We start from the raw sequence: 19,406 nt of genomic DNA on the forward strand, positions 1-19,406 counted from the left end.
CTGCGAGTTCGAGGCCAGCCTGGTCTACAGAGTGAGATCCAGGACAGGCACTAAAACTACACAGAGAAACCCTGTCTCGAAAAACCAAAAAAAAAAAAAGAAGATGATGGAGATGGGGGGGGGGTGGCTTGGAGAGGGTCCCGGAGAGCTGGGTGGGGGAGGGGCCTCCATTTGCATTACTGATGGGACTTAGCTGGCCCAAAGGTTCTTCCCTTCCCTCCCCCCTTCCTGCCCCTCCTTTCTCCTGTCTCCCACTGTCTGCCTCCCTTCCCTTGTCCAGCTTCTGAGCCTGCTCAGCCTTGCCTTGGCCTCCCTGCAGACCCTGCCCATTGCTTGCACACTGCAGCTGCCTGTCATGCTGATGTGCGGAGGGAGGCTCTGGCTGGGGTCTTCCTGCAAAGCTGGTACAGTGGTCTTTGTGCTCCCGGCTGCTTTTTCTCCTCACTGTCTCTTCTGTCTGCAAACTGGAGGCTCCTGGAAAGAGGCCGGCAGATGCTTGTCCTTGAGATGATTTTCTGGAGCCTGTCTCCAACATGACGCTTCCTTCAGAGCTACTAGCTAAGGGTGGCTGCTGGCAGTGACGTGCCCACCAAGGCAGTATGTGTTCGTCTTGGAATGGGGGGCGAGGCAGAGAAGGGCCAGTGGACCGGCATGGGCAGGAGTGGACCCGAAATAGTTCTGTCTGGTCAGTTGCCATGTTTTCTGGGTAACTGTCTGTGTGCTGTGTGCTCCAGACAGGAGTCAGCTCCCCCAAAGGTTTGACGTCTATTTCTGGACTTTTCTTTCTGACCCTGTTTTTCTCTCAGTAAAATGGTGGTAACATAAACTCCCTTGGCCAGCCAGTTTGTGGGCATTGCCACCCTGCTGGGTACTTTTCCTAGAGAGTCTGTTTAGTTCCTAGGGTCAGAGCAGGCAGGCAGGCAGTCGGGTGGGCCCTGGACCCTGGCTCGGAGAGTTGAGGCCGGTGGGCAGCATGTGGGTTTTCTGCCCTGTGAGTCAGGCGCAGGACAGGATCCCCGTCTTTCCTGTGGGGAGGACGGGGTTGTGCCACTCACTACCAGTTACATCTCCCCAGGAATGCCCTCGTCCTTGCTCTCCCTAGTGTCTGCTCTCCTGCGCACTTGAGTTATGCTGTGCCCTTCTCACAAAAGGACACCTAGGAAAAAGAAAGCATTTTTTAAGCCAGTTTGTGCCCTATTAACCAGTTTGCTCCCCGATTCCTGAAGCTGGTGGAGTGAGGTTGACCTTTCAGACTGTTCGTCTCCCTTTAGGTTTCCAGCACACCAGGGCCAGGCAAGTGTGGTTTTCCTTTGTGGCCCCCCTCCCACCCGGGTTGCCAAGAGGACAGGGCAAATGTGGTACAAGCTTTCTTCATGGCCTTACTTCTGAATCTCAGCCTTTTCAAAACCCATGCAATGTCAGCATCTGGAACAGGATGAGCGGAGGTGATGTCAGCTCTACGTAGCATTTGTTAGCAGTCTTCTAGAAGACTTGGACCTTTTGTGCTTTTCTGGGAAGACTAACAACGCAGGTGGGCCTTCCCATGGACTGGCGCAGAGCCGTCCCAGAGCTGGTGCCCCCTTGTGAGTGGCCATGAGACTCAAGACCCTTGTCTACCTCTTGCTCTGTCTCCTGGCCCAGACTCGGTATTGATCACCCAGGCCACCAGCATATTTTGCCAGTGTAGGCTGCTTCTCTCAGTTCTGCTCAGCTCTGACTTCAGTGGAAGCTCCCCTTGCCCTCTTGAGGACAGCGTCCAGTCAGTCCCATGGTTCTTTGCGCCCTCGGTCAACTCTTCCGATGACCCCACTGTGTACGAGCTCCGTGGGCAGCTGTGGAACAGCCCGCCCTTCCTGTCCAGCAGAACGGTGGCTGAAAGGCACTGCTTCCCGGGGAAGTCCCCCGCAGTGATGTCTGTCCAGGGCCCTCACCTTCAGGCGTTCTTGTGGGTAGCAGGAGGATGGGGGTTTTGCTGAGCTGGGCACTGAGAGGCTATCCAAACCGCCCTCTTCTGAGCCCTCCTGGTCTCCCTGCCACCCTCAGCAGGCTGGATTTGTTGGGTCCTCCCTTTCCTGCTGAGCCCTCTAACGAGACCCAAGGAGGATGGGTGCTGTCTGTGTAAACAAGGAAACTGAGTCCTGGGCAGGGAAGAGGCCACCTTGCTGTTGAAAATTCCCCTTCTGCCTCAGCAGCATACTGGTGAGGTCTCACCTTGCTCCCAAGGCCGTTGCCATTGGCAACCTACTTCCCCTGTTGGTTCTGGGGGCCCTTGAGGGGAAGAAGGAGGTGGAAATGAGGCTGTCAGGTGGTGCTTGAGTGCAGGGGGGGGGGGTAGGACTGAGGACACCCGGAAGGAGGATCTGGCCACAGGGAGCCATCAGTGTAAGGCCTGTTGGTTTCCATTAATTGTTCCCTATCACAGGGAAGTCACAGACAGGGAGGTCGTACTTTGGGCATGTCTCCCCCCAAACTCCACAGGACAGAAAGGGAAGAAAAAGGGAAAAAGCGTGCCTGTGGGGAGACAGGCCGACTTGACTTTTTGTCTTAAGCCAGTGGTTCTTCAGTTTGGTGAGCCTCAGTTTACCTACTCAAAAAGGGTGGTAATGGAAGAGGTACCCATACACTGCCCAGAAGTGCTCAGCGCCATGTCCAACCCCCATGAGGCCTCAGGCAGGGTTTCTGGTGAGGTCCCAGTCACGTGATTTCCAGTTGTCATATGTATATGTTCTAGGTTCTGCTAGAGTTGAGCAGACACCGAGAGGATGCGGAGGGAAGTGAGACGTGCTGACGGCTGTCTGGAGGGCAGACAGAAGAGTTAGCAAGAAGGTGGTGGTGGTCGGAGCTGGAGGGGCCCCGGGCGGAAGCTGAAGGTGGTCTAGAGAGGAGAGCTATTGCTGCTTCAGAGTGAGGGCTTCTGGGCTGACCGCAAAGAAGGAGTGGGAGAGAGAGAGAGAGAGAGAGAGAGAGAGAGAGAGAGAGAGAGAGAGAGAGAGAGAGAGAGAGAGAGAGAGAGAAAGAGAGAGAGAAAGAGAAGAAGGGCAGTGAGCCTTGTTAGTACCTTTGGAGGTCAGAGGCTCAAGATGCTGAATGTTTGAAGAAGGGACTCGCTGGTGTCTCACCTGTGGGGATTTGGTCCTCAAAGCCACAGAGAACGAGAGGATCCTGGCTCCCGAAGCACTGTGGGCCCAGCTTCAGACCCATCTGAGAACCAGGCTCCAGGGACCAGGCATGTGTGTAGCCATTCAGGTGTCCTCCCTACCAGACAAGAACCTAGTGCTGGTTGTCGGGGGCATGTGTAAGCAGGCGCCTTGGGTGAGTTCACCTCCTTCTGCCTCGGCCTCCTTATCTGTGACGCGAATGGGTAAGTTCCACGCACCCGTGTCTGTGAGACGCAGCCAAGAGCCTGGGTGCAGCTGGCTCTGGGGAGTGTGTTGAGTACTTTGTGTTGTGGGGCGCTGTCTGCCCCCAGCTCCCTTACCAGGTAGTGGTTACAGGGAGAAAGGTATTGGGGCTTAATTCCCCTGCCTGCTTAGGCCTTAGTTCTAGAAGGCAGGAGCTTGTCAGATTTTGGCACAGTGTAGGCAGAAGGCCGGCACCACGTAACTGTGCACACAGAGCATCAGTGAGCAGCTGTTTTCATTGTGTCTTATCTCTCAGTATGAGTAGTAGGTCCCGACCTCTTCAGTCCTCACCACGGGATTGGAAGCAGCTTGACGGTGGGAAGTCCATCCAGGGTCGGTGACCCAGCAGACGGGACAAAACCCCGCATGGGTGTGCCTCCATCCCTCTGCTCCTGGGCCACTGAGCTGGGAGGCACCAAAGGCTGCCCCGTATGTCACAGGCTCGGGTTAAACTGGCCCCAGGCATCCTCTGCGATAGCCTTCCAAGCAAGCCTGTGGGATGAGGTGTGAGGCCAGGACTAACCCAGGTGATGTCTGTACGCTTGGCCTGAGCTGGTGAGCCCTGCCTCCACTTAGAGCTGGTGGTGGTGGTCAAGACGCTCTGGTATGCTAATGTCCTTGAAACCTAGGCTCAGCCCTGAACAGAGTCTGGCAGGAGTGTGTAGTCTTATATATAGTGGCCTGATGAGGTGACAGAAGAGACCCCCTGGAGACCCTTCCTTGGCCGGCTAGCAGTGCTCCCTAAGGGTGGTATCTGGCAGCAGTGTCCTTATTCTTCTCCGAGTCCCCAACACCTGAAACAAGTGGTCCCTGGAACAGGTGGTGGCCTTTTCATGGCAGTTGAAGTGTTCAGGTCTCAGGACTGCGTGGTGTACGGCGCTGGGCTGAAACATCAGGAAGACCTCCCGAAGAAACAGCGATATTCACCTTTGTCCCTGATGACGGGGGACAGGAAACCCAAGCTCTAGGCTGTTCCATGTCGAGGGAGCTGAGCGCTGCCTCCACTCAACCCCACACTTGGCTAATTCTTTGTTGATTTGGAAGCCTCTCCAGGATTGTGTCATGCCTCAGGGCCACTCTTGTGGAGGACTATAATCCTTAAATATAATAACCCCCTGCACCGGGCACTTCATACGGCGCTCTCATGTATACAAGCTCCTTGGCACCACCCTCCAGCTATCCTGGGGCAATGATAGACAAGACTTAGTACCTTGTTTTGTTGATGAAGAGGTGTAGGTGGTTTTAGTGACTTTCCGAAGTCACGTGTCCCAGTCCAGTGTATGATGAAGCTCAGTAAAATCCAATCCCAAGGCTGGTTGAGGTGTCCAGGGCAGTTGGTAAATGCTTGGTACGTGCTGGAGCATTGCAAGCTGCCTTAGTAACTTTTCCCGTAGACCTTGGGTTCAGAATTTTTCAGCATGGTATTTCATTCAGTCATTATCATTCAAATAAGGTGCCTATTCAACAGGAGCCCATTGTCTTCGGCGTCACATGCCTCCCAGGCTGGGCTGGAAGTTGGCCAGGGGTGTGTACCCCGTTTTCCAGTTGTTTGGATTTCTAGGTAAGCGATCCTTGGATGCGTGCTGTGAATGGAATCTGGTTGGAAGAGCTGTACCTGCCTGGCAGAGCCGGCCTACCAACTTCCAGGAAGGCCCTGGAGAATCTTCGATGTGCTTGACAAAAGGAAGGCTGTTGGAATTGGAGTGCCAGATGGTGATCCAGAAGGACACGGGGAGGCAGGAGCAGCGCTTTGCAAGGAAATGTGTTTGAACCTTGCTAGTTGGAAGGGGCGGACATGCAAACACCCTTCTGCACCATGAGTTCCACTCTGCGAATTGGCTCCCTTGGGATGTCCCAAGAATGGCTGTTTACACTCTATATGACCCTCAGGATGTGGGGATCTCAAGAAGGTTGGGGTGAGGAATTGGCAAGTATTGTGTCCGGGACGTCACTGAGGGTACTGTTCTGGGGAATCCCATCAGAGTGGCCAGGATAGAGCGAGTTCTTGGACCTTGTCCTCTGACAGGGAAGTCTGAGAATTGGTCCTTGTTCAGAGAGAGCATCTTCACAAGCCAGGTTTGATGTTCTCATTCAGGTTGACCCTTGAATTCCGCGCCTGTCCTTTTATAACCGGAATACAAGGACAGAAGATTACAGGGCTTCTCCTCCTCTTTCCTCCCCTCGGACCCAGGAGCATCTGCTAGGCTCACCTAACTCATGGCTGACTTTTCTTGATCACATAAGTCTTCAAATAGCTAGTTTCTTGCTGTCAGCCTCCACGTTCGTTTTCTTGACCTCAGATTTCAGGGTGCTTTTCATCTGTCCACCTGGCTGCCTGTGCCTCTCATTCAAAGAGTCATGGTCATCTGACTTCCTGTTCATCTCAGCCTTGACCAAGGAACTGCTGGGACAAGTTCAGCTCCCCCGAGTTCGAGGACTGTTCTCCTTGAAATACTGATGTAAGGAAAGTCCCCTGTAGCAGCAAGGAGGGACCCTGTATGATGTGGGCTTCAGTCACTGCTGTTTCCTTTGTAGCGGAACTTTTTCTCTGTTCCAAGTCTTACAACGAAGCCCAAATAATAAACTAAAATGGACTGCTGTGAGTTAGGGCAAGCGGAGTCTCCTGCCTGCAAGCTGCGCTTCATGCCTCGCCTGCGCACCTGCTTCTGGGAGGGTTCACCTTTGAGGGAGCGCTGTGTTAAGATTCCTCTGATTGGGCTGGGACTGGGACTCAATGCTAGAGCACTTGCCCAGCGTGTGGAGGAAAGCCGGGTTCCATTTCCAGCATTGAAAACAATAGCCACAAAGATAGACTCTTGATGTAGTCAGATCCCCGGCGTGGGGACCTTGGCCAGGCTACGGAGGCAGAGGCATGCCTAAGGGTCCCAGGCCTCGGAGCCACATCAGGGTGCTTTTTAGTCTGTCAGTGTTACACTGTTCTTCAGTGAAATGTTTGGACCTGTTTCAGAAGTACATCCAGAGTTCTGAGAAGTGGTGTGTGTGTGTGTGTGTGTGTGTGTGTGTGTGTGTGTGTGTGTGTGTGTAGTTTCAGTGTATTAGTAGAGGGCATGGTTGGACAAGCAGCACAGGCCTCTAGCTTACTAGACTTCAGGCCTTCATGTTTGAGCACTTCTGAAACTTCCAGAATGTTCTAGGCATGGTAGCGATGGCTTGTGAGTTGGGACCTAGTTTTTTTCAATGTGTAGAAAATGATGTAATTGGAATCTTAGAGTAAGTCCCTTGATCTCAGGGTCCCATCACTGTTCTTCTGACTCTGACTTGCCTCAGTAGGCACCTGCTGTCAGGGCGCTCCCATGTGCTCTCCCATGTCATTCAGTGTTTTCTGTCTTTTTAGTGGTCCCCTGCTGGATGTGCCACAGTTCAGTTTGTAACTGTTGTTTTCTGATCTTCCAGTTGAGCTGCCTGGCATTGTGATTGTTTCCAAGTTTCTCACATTTCAGGTAGCACTGTGCTGAGCATCCTCATAGCCAGATGTTTTGCCCATGGGCACAGTGACACTGTCAGATGTGGCACTGTTGGGTCCTGTGTTTAGAAATGCAAGTCTGGGCTGCAGTCATAGTTGAGTTCTTCCAGAGGACCCAAGTTCAGTTCTCAGCACCCATGTTGGGCAGCTCAAAACTGCAGGGAACTGCAGCTCCAGGGGATCTGATATCCTCTTTTGGCTAGACACACACGTGCACAGTGCATGTCCATCAGAGCATTCTTAACATCGTTCCTGATAGAGCAGGAAGGGACAGGACCAGCTGCTAGAGGCAGCCTTGGCCCAGATAAAATCAGTCCTGGGAAATCAGAAGGGAGGCCTCCTGCTGTGTGCGGTGCAGCTTTGTCTGCCCAGCCTGGTCCCCGAGAGCTGGGACATTGCCTCCCCCCCCCCCCCCCCCCCCCGGCACTTTTTTATTGCTCTGCTCCAGTAGCAGGCCCTGTGGGGACTTACTACATATTAACTGATTAGATACAGGGACTTAGCACACAGTAACTGATTAGATATAGTTGCTTTTCCCTGATTATAGCTCAGTAGTCGGGACCCATTTATTTGAATGTATTTTGCATTGGTGAAGCCTTGCACAAGAGACACACATTGAACTCACAAAGAGCTCCTGTCTCTACGGTTACTGCCTGAGTATTGCTGACCCTTTTGATGACTGGTATCTCAGAAGAGGGTGGAGGGGAGGGTGGTTCGTGGGCCAGAGTGGCTGCAGAACTTAGTCCCTTCTTTTGCCCAAGTTGTTAGTTTGGGAGGAGGGTCGGTTTTGGGTGTATATAGTACTTGTCATCTAAAACTGAGGTGCACAGGTGGCAGAGGAGGGCATTCCAACGGATGGTCTTCCAGAACCTTCCTTGCTGTTTTATATGATCCCTAGGAAGAAAATATGTGAAGTGTAAATGGTGGCCTGGATCCCCTCTGGGACATAGGGTTGAGGTTCCAGGATAGTGTCTTGATAAGTGAGCATTGTCCTGCTGCTGCTGCTGCCAGGGGAGAGGATACCAATGAGTCTGGAAGCAGGTTAGTCCCGATACAAAGCAGGTTCTTACCAAGGTAATGATGCCATGGCCCAGGATGTGGAACAAATGAAGGGTTTGCCCTATGTCTCAGGACTTGGGAATAGTATCATTAGTTCTCTGCCTTCAGAGCGGCTTGGGCAGTGATGACCTGAAGAGCCACAGGTACAGAATAAGCTGGGATGGCATCAGAGAGATGTTTGCAGCACTCGGGGCTCCAAGACTCTGGGGAAGCAGGTAACCCAGAGAGGTCATCAGAAGACTTTCTGGAGGAAGGAAGTGCCTTCCAGGAAGGGCTGGAGACCTTTCTAACACTTACATCACTCATGTTCTAAGTGCCCTGTAAACCCATTTCATCTCAACACCAATAGCTCTAAGGTTGGTACTGGGATTAGTATCCCAGATGAGGGGACACACAGAGAGGCCAAGTCATGTGCCCACAGTCACACAGCTAGAAAGTGTCCCAGGCAGGATTTGAACTTGGGCACTCTTAGCATTTGGTAGGCACAACCTATGATCTCAAGGAAGGCTGGTGGGGAGGAACTACAGGAATTTGTGGGCAAGGAGAAGGTAAGAGGTGTCCAAGAGATCTGAGGGATGCTAAAGAGTTCAGTCAGGGAGACTTCCCCATCCTACCCACAGCCTTGAGGCTATTCCAACCCTCCTGGCCTCATAGGCAGCTCATCAGCCAGCATTCCGATGGCCACTTCTCTTGTTGCCCATCACCAAAGCCCTCAAATGGTACCTTCCTTCTCAGTATTTTGGTTATTGCTCTTTCGAGGTTGATAAAAGAAACTTGAATCCCTGGTGCATCTCCCTTTGGGAGCACACATGGCCAAACCCATGACACGACTGAGCATGTGATCACCCTTGCCCCCTGGTACCTGGGCTGCCCGGGGCCTTTTGACATGGCGTGTGATGGCCTTACTTCATCATGCGGCACAGCAGAGCCTCTGTCAATCTGCCAGCTAATTAATCTTAACTTTGTGATGTTGCCTCATCTCCCCTGTTCATGTTGCCCAGTGCCTTCCTGGTCAGTGTTCGAGGAAGCTCTGTGGTACCGTTGTCTCTTGCTGGAAATGCAGCAAGCACCCTTCCATTTTCCCCTCTTCCATCTGCATGTCCCTCAGCCCGATCTTCTGTGACTGTTTCTGGGAAAGTGTTGGGTGCTCCTTTTGGGAGAGGTCTTAGTTACCGGAGGCTTTAAATTCAGTGAAAACCTCACTGATTTGGACTCCTCAAGGGCAGGGTTGTGTGAGACCCGAAAAGATGATGTTGCAGGTGACTGGTAAAGAAACACTGTTTAGGCCTGTATCGCCAAGTTCACCTTCACTGCCGAGAAGAAAGTGAATTGCCCAGGCAGGGCGGGAGGCGGGACTGGTAAGGCGCATAAGAGGTTTTTTTTTTCCTGTGTGCAGAAGGGGTATTAGTAAAAGGCTTTAAATAGTCTGTTGTTTTGAGTATTGATTGGGTAGACCTTCATTTTTTTTTTTTTTTTTTTTTTTGGGGGTTTTTCGAGACAGGGTCTCTCTGTGTAGCTTTGCGCCTTTCCTGGAACTCGCTTTGGAGACCAAGCTGGCCTCGAACTCACAGAGATCCGCCTGGCTCTGCCTCCCGAGTGCTGGGATTAAAGGTGTGCACCACCACCACCACCACCACCACCACCACCACCACCACCACCACCACCACCACCACCACCACCACCCAGCCATTTTCCAAGTTTTTGATGTGAAACTTGGGCTAAGCATTATGCCTGTGGGATTTATTGTCAGTTTTTATGTTTCCCCTCTGAGTTTTTGTTTGTTTTGAGAACCCCACAAATGGGATTCGGGAGCATCTGGGACCTTACCCTTTAGAGGACCCCTCCTCTGCCCCAGGCCTCAGTTTTTCCATATGTAAAGTGGAGATCCTAAACCCTGGCAGTCCTTATTCTTTGAAATGCCCCGGTCTACTGTGGCCTTTGTAATAAAGTGTGCTGGACCCTAGAGTTGGGTCATCAGACCTTCCTGGAAAGGGCCAGATAGTAGAGAGTTAGGCTTTGTGGGCAGTGTGGTCTTGCACTTCAGCCCTGCCACTGAAGCACAGAATCAGCCACGGATGAAGCAGACGTGAGAGCCCGTGGCCGCGGCCCAGCTCAAGCTTACTTACCAGTGCTGGGTTTAGCTTGTGTGCCTCAGTTTGCGCTCTCGAGCTCCAGAGTATTCTCTGGCTGCTCTGGAGAAGTGTTGGTTACTCACTGCTTCAGGCTGTGCTGTACCAGGTTAGCCCATGAGGCGGAATTCCTATCAGGGCAACATCTGTACCCTGAATTCCCCTGAGATCCCAGCTTGCCATGAATCTGCACCCCACCCACACTCTCCTTCCGGCAGCTGGAAGGTGGCTTGTCTGGCGCTCTCCAGGGAGCAGGTGTGCTAGTCCAGTGCAGGTCACCCAGCTCCTGGGTGCTGTCAGATTTGGGGAATCCCATTCAGAGTCTGGGTAAGACACCGTCATCTACTGCAGAGCAGCACACCCTTCCCTGTATAATCCCCCCCCCCCCCCCCAGTGTCCTTTTACAGTGGGAAAAAAGAGGCAAACTGTGGTCACCACAGTCAGTTTAGGGATTTTGTCTTCCTTTTTAAAAAATAATTCTTTTTTTTTAAATTTTGTGTGCATTGGTGTTTTGCCTACATATATGTCTGTGTGAGGGTGTTGGATCCTGGAGTTACAGACAGTGTGAGCTGCCATGTGGATGCTGGGAATTGAACTCAGGACCTCTGGAAGAACAGTCAGTGCTCCCAACCACTGAGTCATCTCTCCAGCTCTTTGTCTGCCATTTTTATATTAAATAATTGGGGCCCAGAGGATGGTTTCAGGGTTAGATACTGCTGCATTCTTGTGTCCTCTCATCTGACGGACCCCCCCCCCCCCCCCCCCCCGATTTTTATGATGCTGTTTGGTTGAGGGCCGGAAAAGGCTGGCAGTGGTGGGTTAGTGGATAAAAGAAAGACAAATCTGGTTACCTTTCTTTTTTTGTAACTTTGCCCATTGTGGCATCAGATTGTTAAGTTGGTAGTGTTTCTCTCAGTTCTTTGAACTGTGCTACTTTCCTGGCAGGTGAAGAAATGTTGGTTACTCACACTGCTGGAGGCTGTGTGGTTTTCCCCCTGAGCAGGCTGGCAGAAGAGGGAATGCCACCCTCTTTCCCAGATGGGTCAACTAGGGCCCCTTGTAGGTCTAGATAGAAAGTGTGGATGTAACTCATACAGACTGAAGTGTATCTCACAAATAGTACCTGACCTGCCAGGGATGCTCTGCTGGAGTGGGCCTTGAAGATTGGTGCCTCCCTCCCAGAAATACCCTCCAGATGCAGTGCCCAGGCCATGAAGGTAGTGAGAATTACAGCCCTCTGTCTAAGGCATCATCCGGGCAGACCAACCACTGGCTGTGAGACCATTCATTTTCTCCCCTGCCCCTCCTTCCATTCTGCTGTGGCCCTGGAGGGAACACACAGCTTTATAAACATGCTGGGGATGCTCTTCTGGGGGAGAACCCAGGGATCTACCTCCGAAGCAGGACTAGCCCCTAGGGCAGCCTGCATGTAGCTGAGCCGCTCAGACAAATGTTTAGACAGCTTAAGAAGATAAACTAAAACTTAAGTAAATAAAACTAGCTACCTGGTTATGAAGAAAAAGTCAGGTGTGGGACCTTCTGTTTCCTAATGCATTTAGGCTTTGGAGCTCACAGGGTGAGGAATCTCGCTTAGTCTTCCTCACAGCTTCCTCCCTGGCCTGCAGCTCTGCCCCTGTGTAAGGACATCTGAAGGAGCTGAGGTGGGATACAGGCTTCTGCCTTTCTGGTTAGCCCTTCCAGGGAGCCAGCTTGAGCCCATATGCCTCTCCCTATCCGTTGTCAGTCCACAGGACAAGTCCAGGTAGCCCCTAGCCCACCCTGCTGGACTATTTCCTGTGCAAAAAGAAGGGACTTGTGGTTGTGGTTTGAAAGAAAATGACCCCCAAAGGGAGTGGCACTGTTAGGAGCTGTGGCCTTGCTGGAGTAGGTGTGGTCTTGTCGGAGGAAATGTGTCACTGTGGAGGCGGGCTTTGAGGTCTCATATATGCTCAAGCCACGCCCACCTCCCCAGCACCATGTCTGCCTGTGTGCGGCCATGTATGATGATAATGGACTGAACCTCTAAAAGTTCAAGCTGCCACCTCAATTATAAATGTCTTCCTTTATAAGAGTTGCTGTGGTCATGGTGCAATGGAAACCCTAAGACAGTAGTGGAGGAAGTGACGTATGGAAACTTGCTCTGCCCTACAGGGTCAGAGTAGAGCTATGAATGAGGCCATGTTCTTTGGGGAACAGTCTCTCTATGGAGCACGGACCGGCCTTGAACTTTGAATTTTCCTGCCTCAGCTTCTTGAGTTTAGTAAGGATGCTGGTGTGCACAGATACGTCCCCATTGCAGTGTGTTAACTGGTACCCTCTTGGTGCTGGGGCTGTGAGTGTTGGCAGCCGCTGCTCCTCCACGAGCTCTGGGTGTGAAGAAATGAATGTGTGGTGGAGGGAGAGAGGGAGGGCGTCTCTCTCGGGTGCTGTGAGGCTGTGTTTATTTGTGGTCTCCTGTGCTTGTCCTTAGCAAGGAGGTGAAGAGGGGTAATAGGGATGAAGACAGTTAAGATGCCAGATACTGGAGCCCAACATCGAGGCAGAGCCCGGTGGATCTCTGGGAGTTCAAACAAAGTGAGTTCAGGACAGCCAGGGCTGTTACACGGAGAACCCTGTGTGTGTGGGGGGGGACACGGAGACACACACACACACACACACACACACACACACACACACACACACACACACACACACACAAAATAACCCCAAAAACAAACAAAACAAAACAAAAAACCAGATACCAGATAACAGTCTGGGAACGAGAAGCTACGCATTCTGAATTTTGCCTTAAGTCGGGTAGGAAATCTCTCCCCGGTCTTAAATCCCTTTCCTTCCTCAGCTCTGAAGGGATGCCCAGATCTCTGTCTGGAAGAACTTTCTGGTTCCCTCTCTTTATGAGGCAGTGAGAATGGAGTGCATGAGCAGGAGGGTGACTTGCCAGCCAGGCGGAGTTGGAGGAGAGGGCTTTTACCTGCTAATGTAGCTGCTGCCTGCTGCTTCCGTTGTGGGACTGGAGCCCAGATGTATCGGTAGTGTTTTGAAAGGCCACTTGTCTTGATTTTGGTCACTGCTACTCATAGGTACTCCTGTCACATACCGCTGATTATTATGGTCTTGCTTGTTTATTTAGCTGGGCAATGGAGAGGAGAGGTGTCCTCATTCCTTGAGAACAGGCTCTGCACCTCTTCTTTAAGGCACTTACTCCCAACCCCGAAGCTCCAGCTAAATCCTTCAGAGTGGGAGGCCTGAGGCAGGGCCGGGGCTGAGGGAGTGCTGTGTTTTTTGCTTGCCCCGCACCTCAATAACTGTGGAATTCTTCTGTAGCCTCACTTCATCATCTCTGTGCGGCTCTTCAATTTTCCGAACCACCCCCCCCCCCCCCCCGTTCAGTTTCTTGAAAGGGGGGCAAAGCCCTCATGAATTATATCAAAATTTACATCTTCCTAGGGAGGAGAGGAGTGTTTGCAGTGTGGATTTTTGCATAATGTTATTTTGTGAACTGGCCTTGATTGTCCTTTGTCCCAAATTGGCGCGTGTCACTGGGAGCCTGCAGTGAAGCAGAATTTTCTTGCGAGGATTTGTGGAGTTTCGTGACTAGCACCTCTCCTCACAAAAAAAGCTTATCTCATAGTCTAGGTCCATCCTGCCCAGGTAGTTTAGGCCTAGCCCCCATTCTGCAGATGAGGAAGTTGAGGCTGAAAGAGTGTTCAGTGACTTCCCCAAGACCATGTGGCTCTTTGCATAGCCCCACACTGCCTCCTAGCTTCTTCCATGTGGAAACACCCAGGCTCAGACTTGGATCATAGACTTTCACACCCTTAAATTGGATGACCACCTTAAGTCCCCTGGTATTGTTTCATAGCTGAGAAAAGATGGTCTCAAGAGAGAAGTGACTTGGCCAGGGTCATACAGTGAATTTGTTGGCTGGATTCATTTCAGATATCTGTTGAGCAGAATGGTGACTAGCATTTATATATATATAAAGTGTGTGTGTGTGTGTGTGTATACATTATACATATACCTCATGCTTGGAGATAGAATTGTGGACAGAACATAAAAACCCCTACTTTTGTGGAACTTTTAACTTTTCTCACTAAGTTTCTGGATAGCTTTTATTTCACCATGGATTTGGGGAATGCAAAGGGGTTTTAGTGCAATATTCGGAGTTGAAGACAAAGAGATAGATAAATTAGTTTGGGGGAAAGAAGTTACGTAATTGTCTCAAATCGAGACTGGTCTCGGGAGATGACCCAGAACGGGTGAAAGCGCGTGCTCTGAGAGCGTGAGGACACGAGCTGGACTCTCCAGCAGCCACATCAAAAGCTAGGTATGGCAGCATTGGGAGGTGGAGCCTGGTGGCCTCTAGGAGCTTCCTGGCCAGCTGGCCTGGCTGAAATGGTGAGCTCCAGGTTCTGTGCCGTGAGACCCTTCTCTAGGCCAGAGATGGAGAGTGATAAAGGAACATATTTTGACACAGGAAAATCAGAGCCTGGCCTTGAACTCTTGACCCCGCAGCTTCTGAGTGTTGTGGTTACCACTGTTGCTATACTGCCTTGCCTCATTCTTTGTGCAACTGTGCCTTGAGCACGTGTTATGCTTTGATTGACAATCAAACTTTAAGGGACAGCAGTTCCGGTGGCCTTGAGTTAAACTGATACCCGGTAGCAATGGGAGGTTCAGATTTTAGCCCTTTGTGATCACCAGTCTGATTTGAGCATTTTCCCAGGGGTGGGTGGTTAGAGCTATCTAATCATAGTACACTGTCTTCTTCGCCTGCTAGGCTGGGTGACCCTGCCAAGGGACACCAGTATGGCAGCAAGACCTCCCAGAGGCGCAGTGACAACCTGCTGCATTTCCCCTACCGCCTGCGTGTGTGCGAGCGTGCGCCCCGAAACTTGTTCCTGACTCTGCAGGACCCAAGTACCCTAAACATTTGAGTTTTCACACAATGGAGCCTTTCTTGCTTACCCAGCCTCTCAGTCACCACCTGCAGCTTTTACCACAAAAGAGTGACCTCTGCAGCCTGGAAGGAGGAGGGTGGGGTTTGACCAAGGATGCCAGAGAAGCCTGCTGTTTATAAAAAGCCCTCTGAGGTCAGGGAAAGGCAGGCAAAGTCCCTTCCATGCCCTCCTTAGGAATCCTGGACTTTTTTTTTTTTTTTTTAATAGAATAGGCTATTTTAAAGCATGAAGGGCCTGAACGTCCTCTTTCATTTTTCCCCCATCTGCATCTTATCAATCGATAACCTTTAAAGCCCCGCCTGAGTTTGAGAGTTTCCCACCACAGCCCGGCTCTGTCTTGAGAGGCAGAGAACTTGTCACTCGAGAGAGAGCAATCCATTTCAGTTTCAGGGTGGACAGAAGCCTGGCTTCTAGGTATTTCCACTGTTAAGTGGAAAGACGTCTTCCTGAGGCAGGCAGGTTTTGGGGTGGTAATTATTAGTCACAACTCACACAAGTTTCTGTTCTTCCCACAAAAGCCCTTCCTCCGCCCTCACCAATGGGTTCCCATCTCAGAGCCTCAGTTCTGCTGTGGATGGCATCTCCCTGGCTTTTGGGTTGTTGGTATTCTTCTGAAAACGTGTTTTCCGAAACTGACCTGTGGCCCCCCACTCTCTGGCCCGGTGCCCTCGAAGTGTCTGCAGTTGGCAGGAGGGAGAAGCGCGGCGGGGCGGACGATGTCTCGTCGGGAGCTGGCAGTGATCCGCTTTGCTCTGTGGTAGGTATTAACTGCGTTCCCAGGCCTGTTTCCTGCTCCCAAATGCCAACATCCCTGCCTCTTAAGTGAGGTTTAACTTAATCCCCAACCTTACCTAAATGTTACTTCTATTATTATTCAGAGCTGTGGGCAGAATTTCCCTGCAACACTGAGACTTGAGAGGCTGAAAGTGTAGGCGGGGACACCATCACTGGGAGGCCAGCTCTGCGGGCCAGGCCTGTAGGCAGCATCCTTGTTCCTTAGCCCCATCCAGCTAGGATGGTTCCAGTCTCCTAGGGGTCAGGAGGGTGTCTTTAGAGGTTTGACTGGACACACCCTTCATTTACCAGGAGGAGAAACAGACCTAGGATGGGGAGGGGAAAGGGGTAGGCCTGTCTCCCCCTTTTCTGTCTCCGAGTTGGCTGGAGCTCTCTGCCTTGGAGGGACCATAGTCTCGTGTGTGTATGTGTGTGTGTGTGTGTGTGTGTGTGTGTGTGTGTGTGTGTCTGTCTGTCTGTCTGTCTGTCTGTGTCTGTCTGCCTGTCTGTCTGCATGTCCGCCCACCCGCCTACCCATTGTCATGGCTTTGCAAAGAGCCTTAGAACTGCCTTTACTTTGCTCTTGACCTGGTCAGGTGGGCACCCTTGAGAGCTCAGGCCCACTGTATCGATGCTAAGGGTCTGTCACCAGGCAGAGATGGGACATTGTCAGCGCGCAGCATTCCCTTGCCCAGGGAGACGCTCCCTAAGGGCAGACAGGTGATTAGTCCTCACTCTTGTGTTTACCGTGTCTGGCACATAGTAAGTGCTCAGTGAGGATTTGTTGAATGAGCCAAAGGATTTGGATAACAAGACTTAACAATGGATAAGCTTGGTGGCAACCTGCCCATCTGGTGGGTTAAAATGGAAAACAACTCCCCTCCTCCCCCCAATGGAAAAAAAAATCTCAAAAACATTCTTAGAGCGCCTCCCTCAGGACCACCCCTATTTCTGGATGGCATATTCACTGTCTTGCCTTGGGGGGGGGTCCTTCCTTGAAAGCTGCCTTTTGGAGTCCGATGGCCAACTTGGTGACCAAGTGTCCAAAGGCCCCTGTGATAAGACTCCCGCTGAAGTGTTCCTTTCCTGTCCCCAGGAGGGCGGGGGAAGGGCCTGCCTTCACCCCTGCCCCCACTGCTTTACCTCGCTTTAGCTTCTTCTGAACTTGATGGAATGATCTGTCAGGAAGGCCTGGGTGATGGTGGACCTGCTGGTAGGTCATCCCTCGTCCAGGTGGTGTGCCTGGTTATTTACCGGCACTTGAGTGTACTGGGCTGGGTTTTGTCCTGGCTGTCCCTTTCGAATGGGCCCCAGAGGCCGGCTGGAGGGTGATGAAGGACAGGGTTGAATTTTTGCTTTGCATCCTGGTGGTGAACTGTACCTTGAGGGAAGGGAACTGCCGAGGCAGAGCCCACGCCGTGTTGAACACGCTTGCTTTCTGAGCGTGCTGTGGATCGGCACCAGCACTGTGGCCTCACCTGGTCAGTACCCACTGTAGGCCACTGTGCCGGGTGCCTTGAGAAGACCTGGGCGGACCACCCAATTAAAGCCAGACTCAAGTGCAAGTCCGGGGTGTCAGCCACCTTCCTCTATCCCTCCCTTCTGCCCCCGCTCTTACTGGGAGCTCAGTTACCCCTCCTTCCTGCACCCGCTTCCCAGGCACCTTTGGTCCTCCTGGTCAGCCACGCTCCCATCATGATGGGGAATTCTCCCATCAAATCTGAGGGCCTGAGGAAAGTCCTTGTACGGATGGACTCTTTGGAGACCCTGTGAACGAACCCCAGTCTTGGAACAAATTGTGGGTGTGGGGAGAGGGAGGCTGCCCTGACGCGGAGGAGGGCGTGGCTGGTCTGTCTGTCGGGCAGGATGCTGAGGATGACTTGCAGATGTGGGGGGAAGGCCAGAGGACGGAGGAGAGGCCCCTGGTTGTGGCAGCGCCACAGCAGCGCCTCACACCGGAGTGGGCGCTACTCTACCATGCCCAGGTTCTGCATTTGGAGTGGGAGCGCTGGCCGGGAGATGGGGGCCTGGTTGGCAGCAGGTGCCTAGCAGACAACTGGAAAGTGCCAGTGCTTGCGCGGCCATCTGTCCCCTGCGCCTATCTCCCAGCCACCTTCTGCTTACCACAGAAGGGCCCGGCGCTGTTCCACGGCACAAGGGCGAGGCGCCTGGCTGGGGGTGGGGGGGCAGGCAGCTTTCCATTTTGCCTTTGTTTGGTGCCGTCTTCCTGGTGCTTTGGTGCTGCCAGGTGTGTGGAAAGTTTGCAGGCTGCTGTCAGCCGGCCTTTCGGTGGCGAGCTGGTAGGAGGGAAACGTGGCTGTGGAGGCAGCCTGTTCACTCCCGGCGGGTGTCTGCCCGACTGTGGACCCTCGTCCTCGCCCGGCTGCCGTTTTCTCTTGCTTTAGCTGTGGGAGTGTAGCCCAAGCAGGCCACCGTTTGGGATTCGGGTTTGCCTGCGCACACCCTCTCCCAGCTACTTTTAAGGGTTAAAAATTATGGGGGAAGTTCAGCCGACACTTGGAAGATATGGTTGCCGTAGCAACAGGCCTTCTAATCTGGTAGGTGACCCGAGAGACTGGAGAAGATGTAGGGGTTGGTTTGGCATTTCATCATTGCGTGAGGCTGCCTCTCCAGCTGGTTTCTTTGCTGAGCTAAAGCTTGCTGTGCCTGCCACCAGAATTACTGGCACATTCCAAAACAACAGTTCAGATGGCAGGAGCAGTGTTCATGGGGGCTTGGCCAGGTGGGGTGGGCGGCGGGGAAGGAGCTGTGGGGAGGTCCTTTGTGTGGGACAGCACCCCTCCCACCCCCACCCCCCCACCCCCACCACCCGTACAAAGAGAGATGTCACGGACAGCAGGTGTGCCTGGCTCACTCTCCTTATCCATGAGCCCCTTGGAACAGCACCTCCAATAGATGGAATTGTTTTTAATGTGGGTGTCTATGTATGTGCTGGTATGTGTACGTGTGTGCACGTGTGTGGAGGTCAGCCTTGAGTGCCATCTTCCAAAGCACTATTTACCCCCTGAGACAGCATTTCTCATTGGCCTGGAGCTCATCCATTAGGCTAAGCTGGCTGGCCAGCAGTCCGCAGGGATCCTCTTGTGTCCTCCTCTCCAGCACTGGGGTTCCAAGTGAACACCACCATGCCAACATTTCCACATGAGTTCCGGGCCTCAAAGTTGTGTCTTCATGTTTACGGACTGAAGTATCTCCCCAGCCCCTGAATCCTGTGTTTTGTTTTGTTTTTTTAAGTGCCCTGAGAGGGACTAGCTCTTTAGGGGAACTTGAAAAGGTCTTTCTCTAATTTGCCAGGAATCCTCCTTACACTCGGGGGCCTGTTTAACATGGAGAAGGTGTTCTGTCTGTGTGCTGGCCTCCTCTTCTGTTTCCCCGCAGATGGCTTTTGTCCAGACATCTGAATCAGTTGGGCCTAGGAGGTACCTCATGCCTGCCAGGTGCCTGATCCGGCGGCACAGGACAGCGTGTCTGGTTTCCACTGTTCTCTCACGGACGTCTGTAGCATGTTGCATGTGGCAGGCAGTGCTGGCCTGAGCCCCCCAGTACATACACTCGGAACCTCGGCGACATCAGCAGG

General features: G+C 52.4%; 1 protein-coding gene across 6 annotated transcripts in view; it reads left to right on the forward strand.

Annotated features, from left to right (window-relative positions):
- Positions 1 to 19,406, forward strand: part of Ssbp3 (single stranded DNA binding protein 3) — a 150,858-nt gene that overhangs the window by 29,436 nt on the left and 102,016 nt on the right. The window contains exon 1 of one of the 6 annotated variants that reach the window (XM_076564646.1): positions 15,375 to 15,791. The exons of 4 other annotated variants lie outside the window; for them this stretch is intronic. In XM_076564646.1, the coding sequence (XP_076420761.1) occupies positions 15,573 to 15,791 (219 nt within the window). In that variant the 5' untranslated portion in view covers positions 15,375 to 15,572. Of the gene's footprint in view, positions 1 to 15,374; positions 15,792 to 19,406 lie in introns of those variants that run through there. One more of the 6 variants, XM_076564647.1, reaches the window with a different exon arrangement.

This window comes from Peromyscus maniculatus, chromosome 2, assembly GCF_049852395.1.
Source record: "Peromyscus maniculatus bairdii isolate BWxNUB_F1_BW_parent chromosome 2, HU_Pman_BW_mat_3.1, whole genome shotgun sequence".
Classification (NCBI taxonomy): Eukaryota; Metazoa; Chordata; class Mammalia; order Rodentia; family Cricetidae; genus Peromyscus; species Peromyscus maniculatus.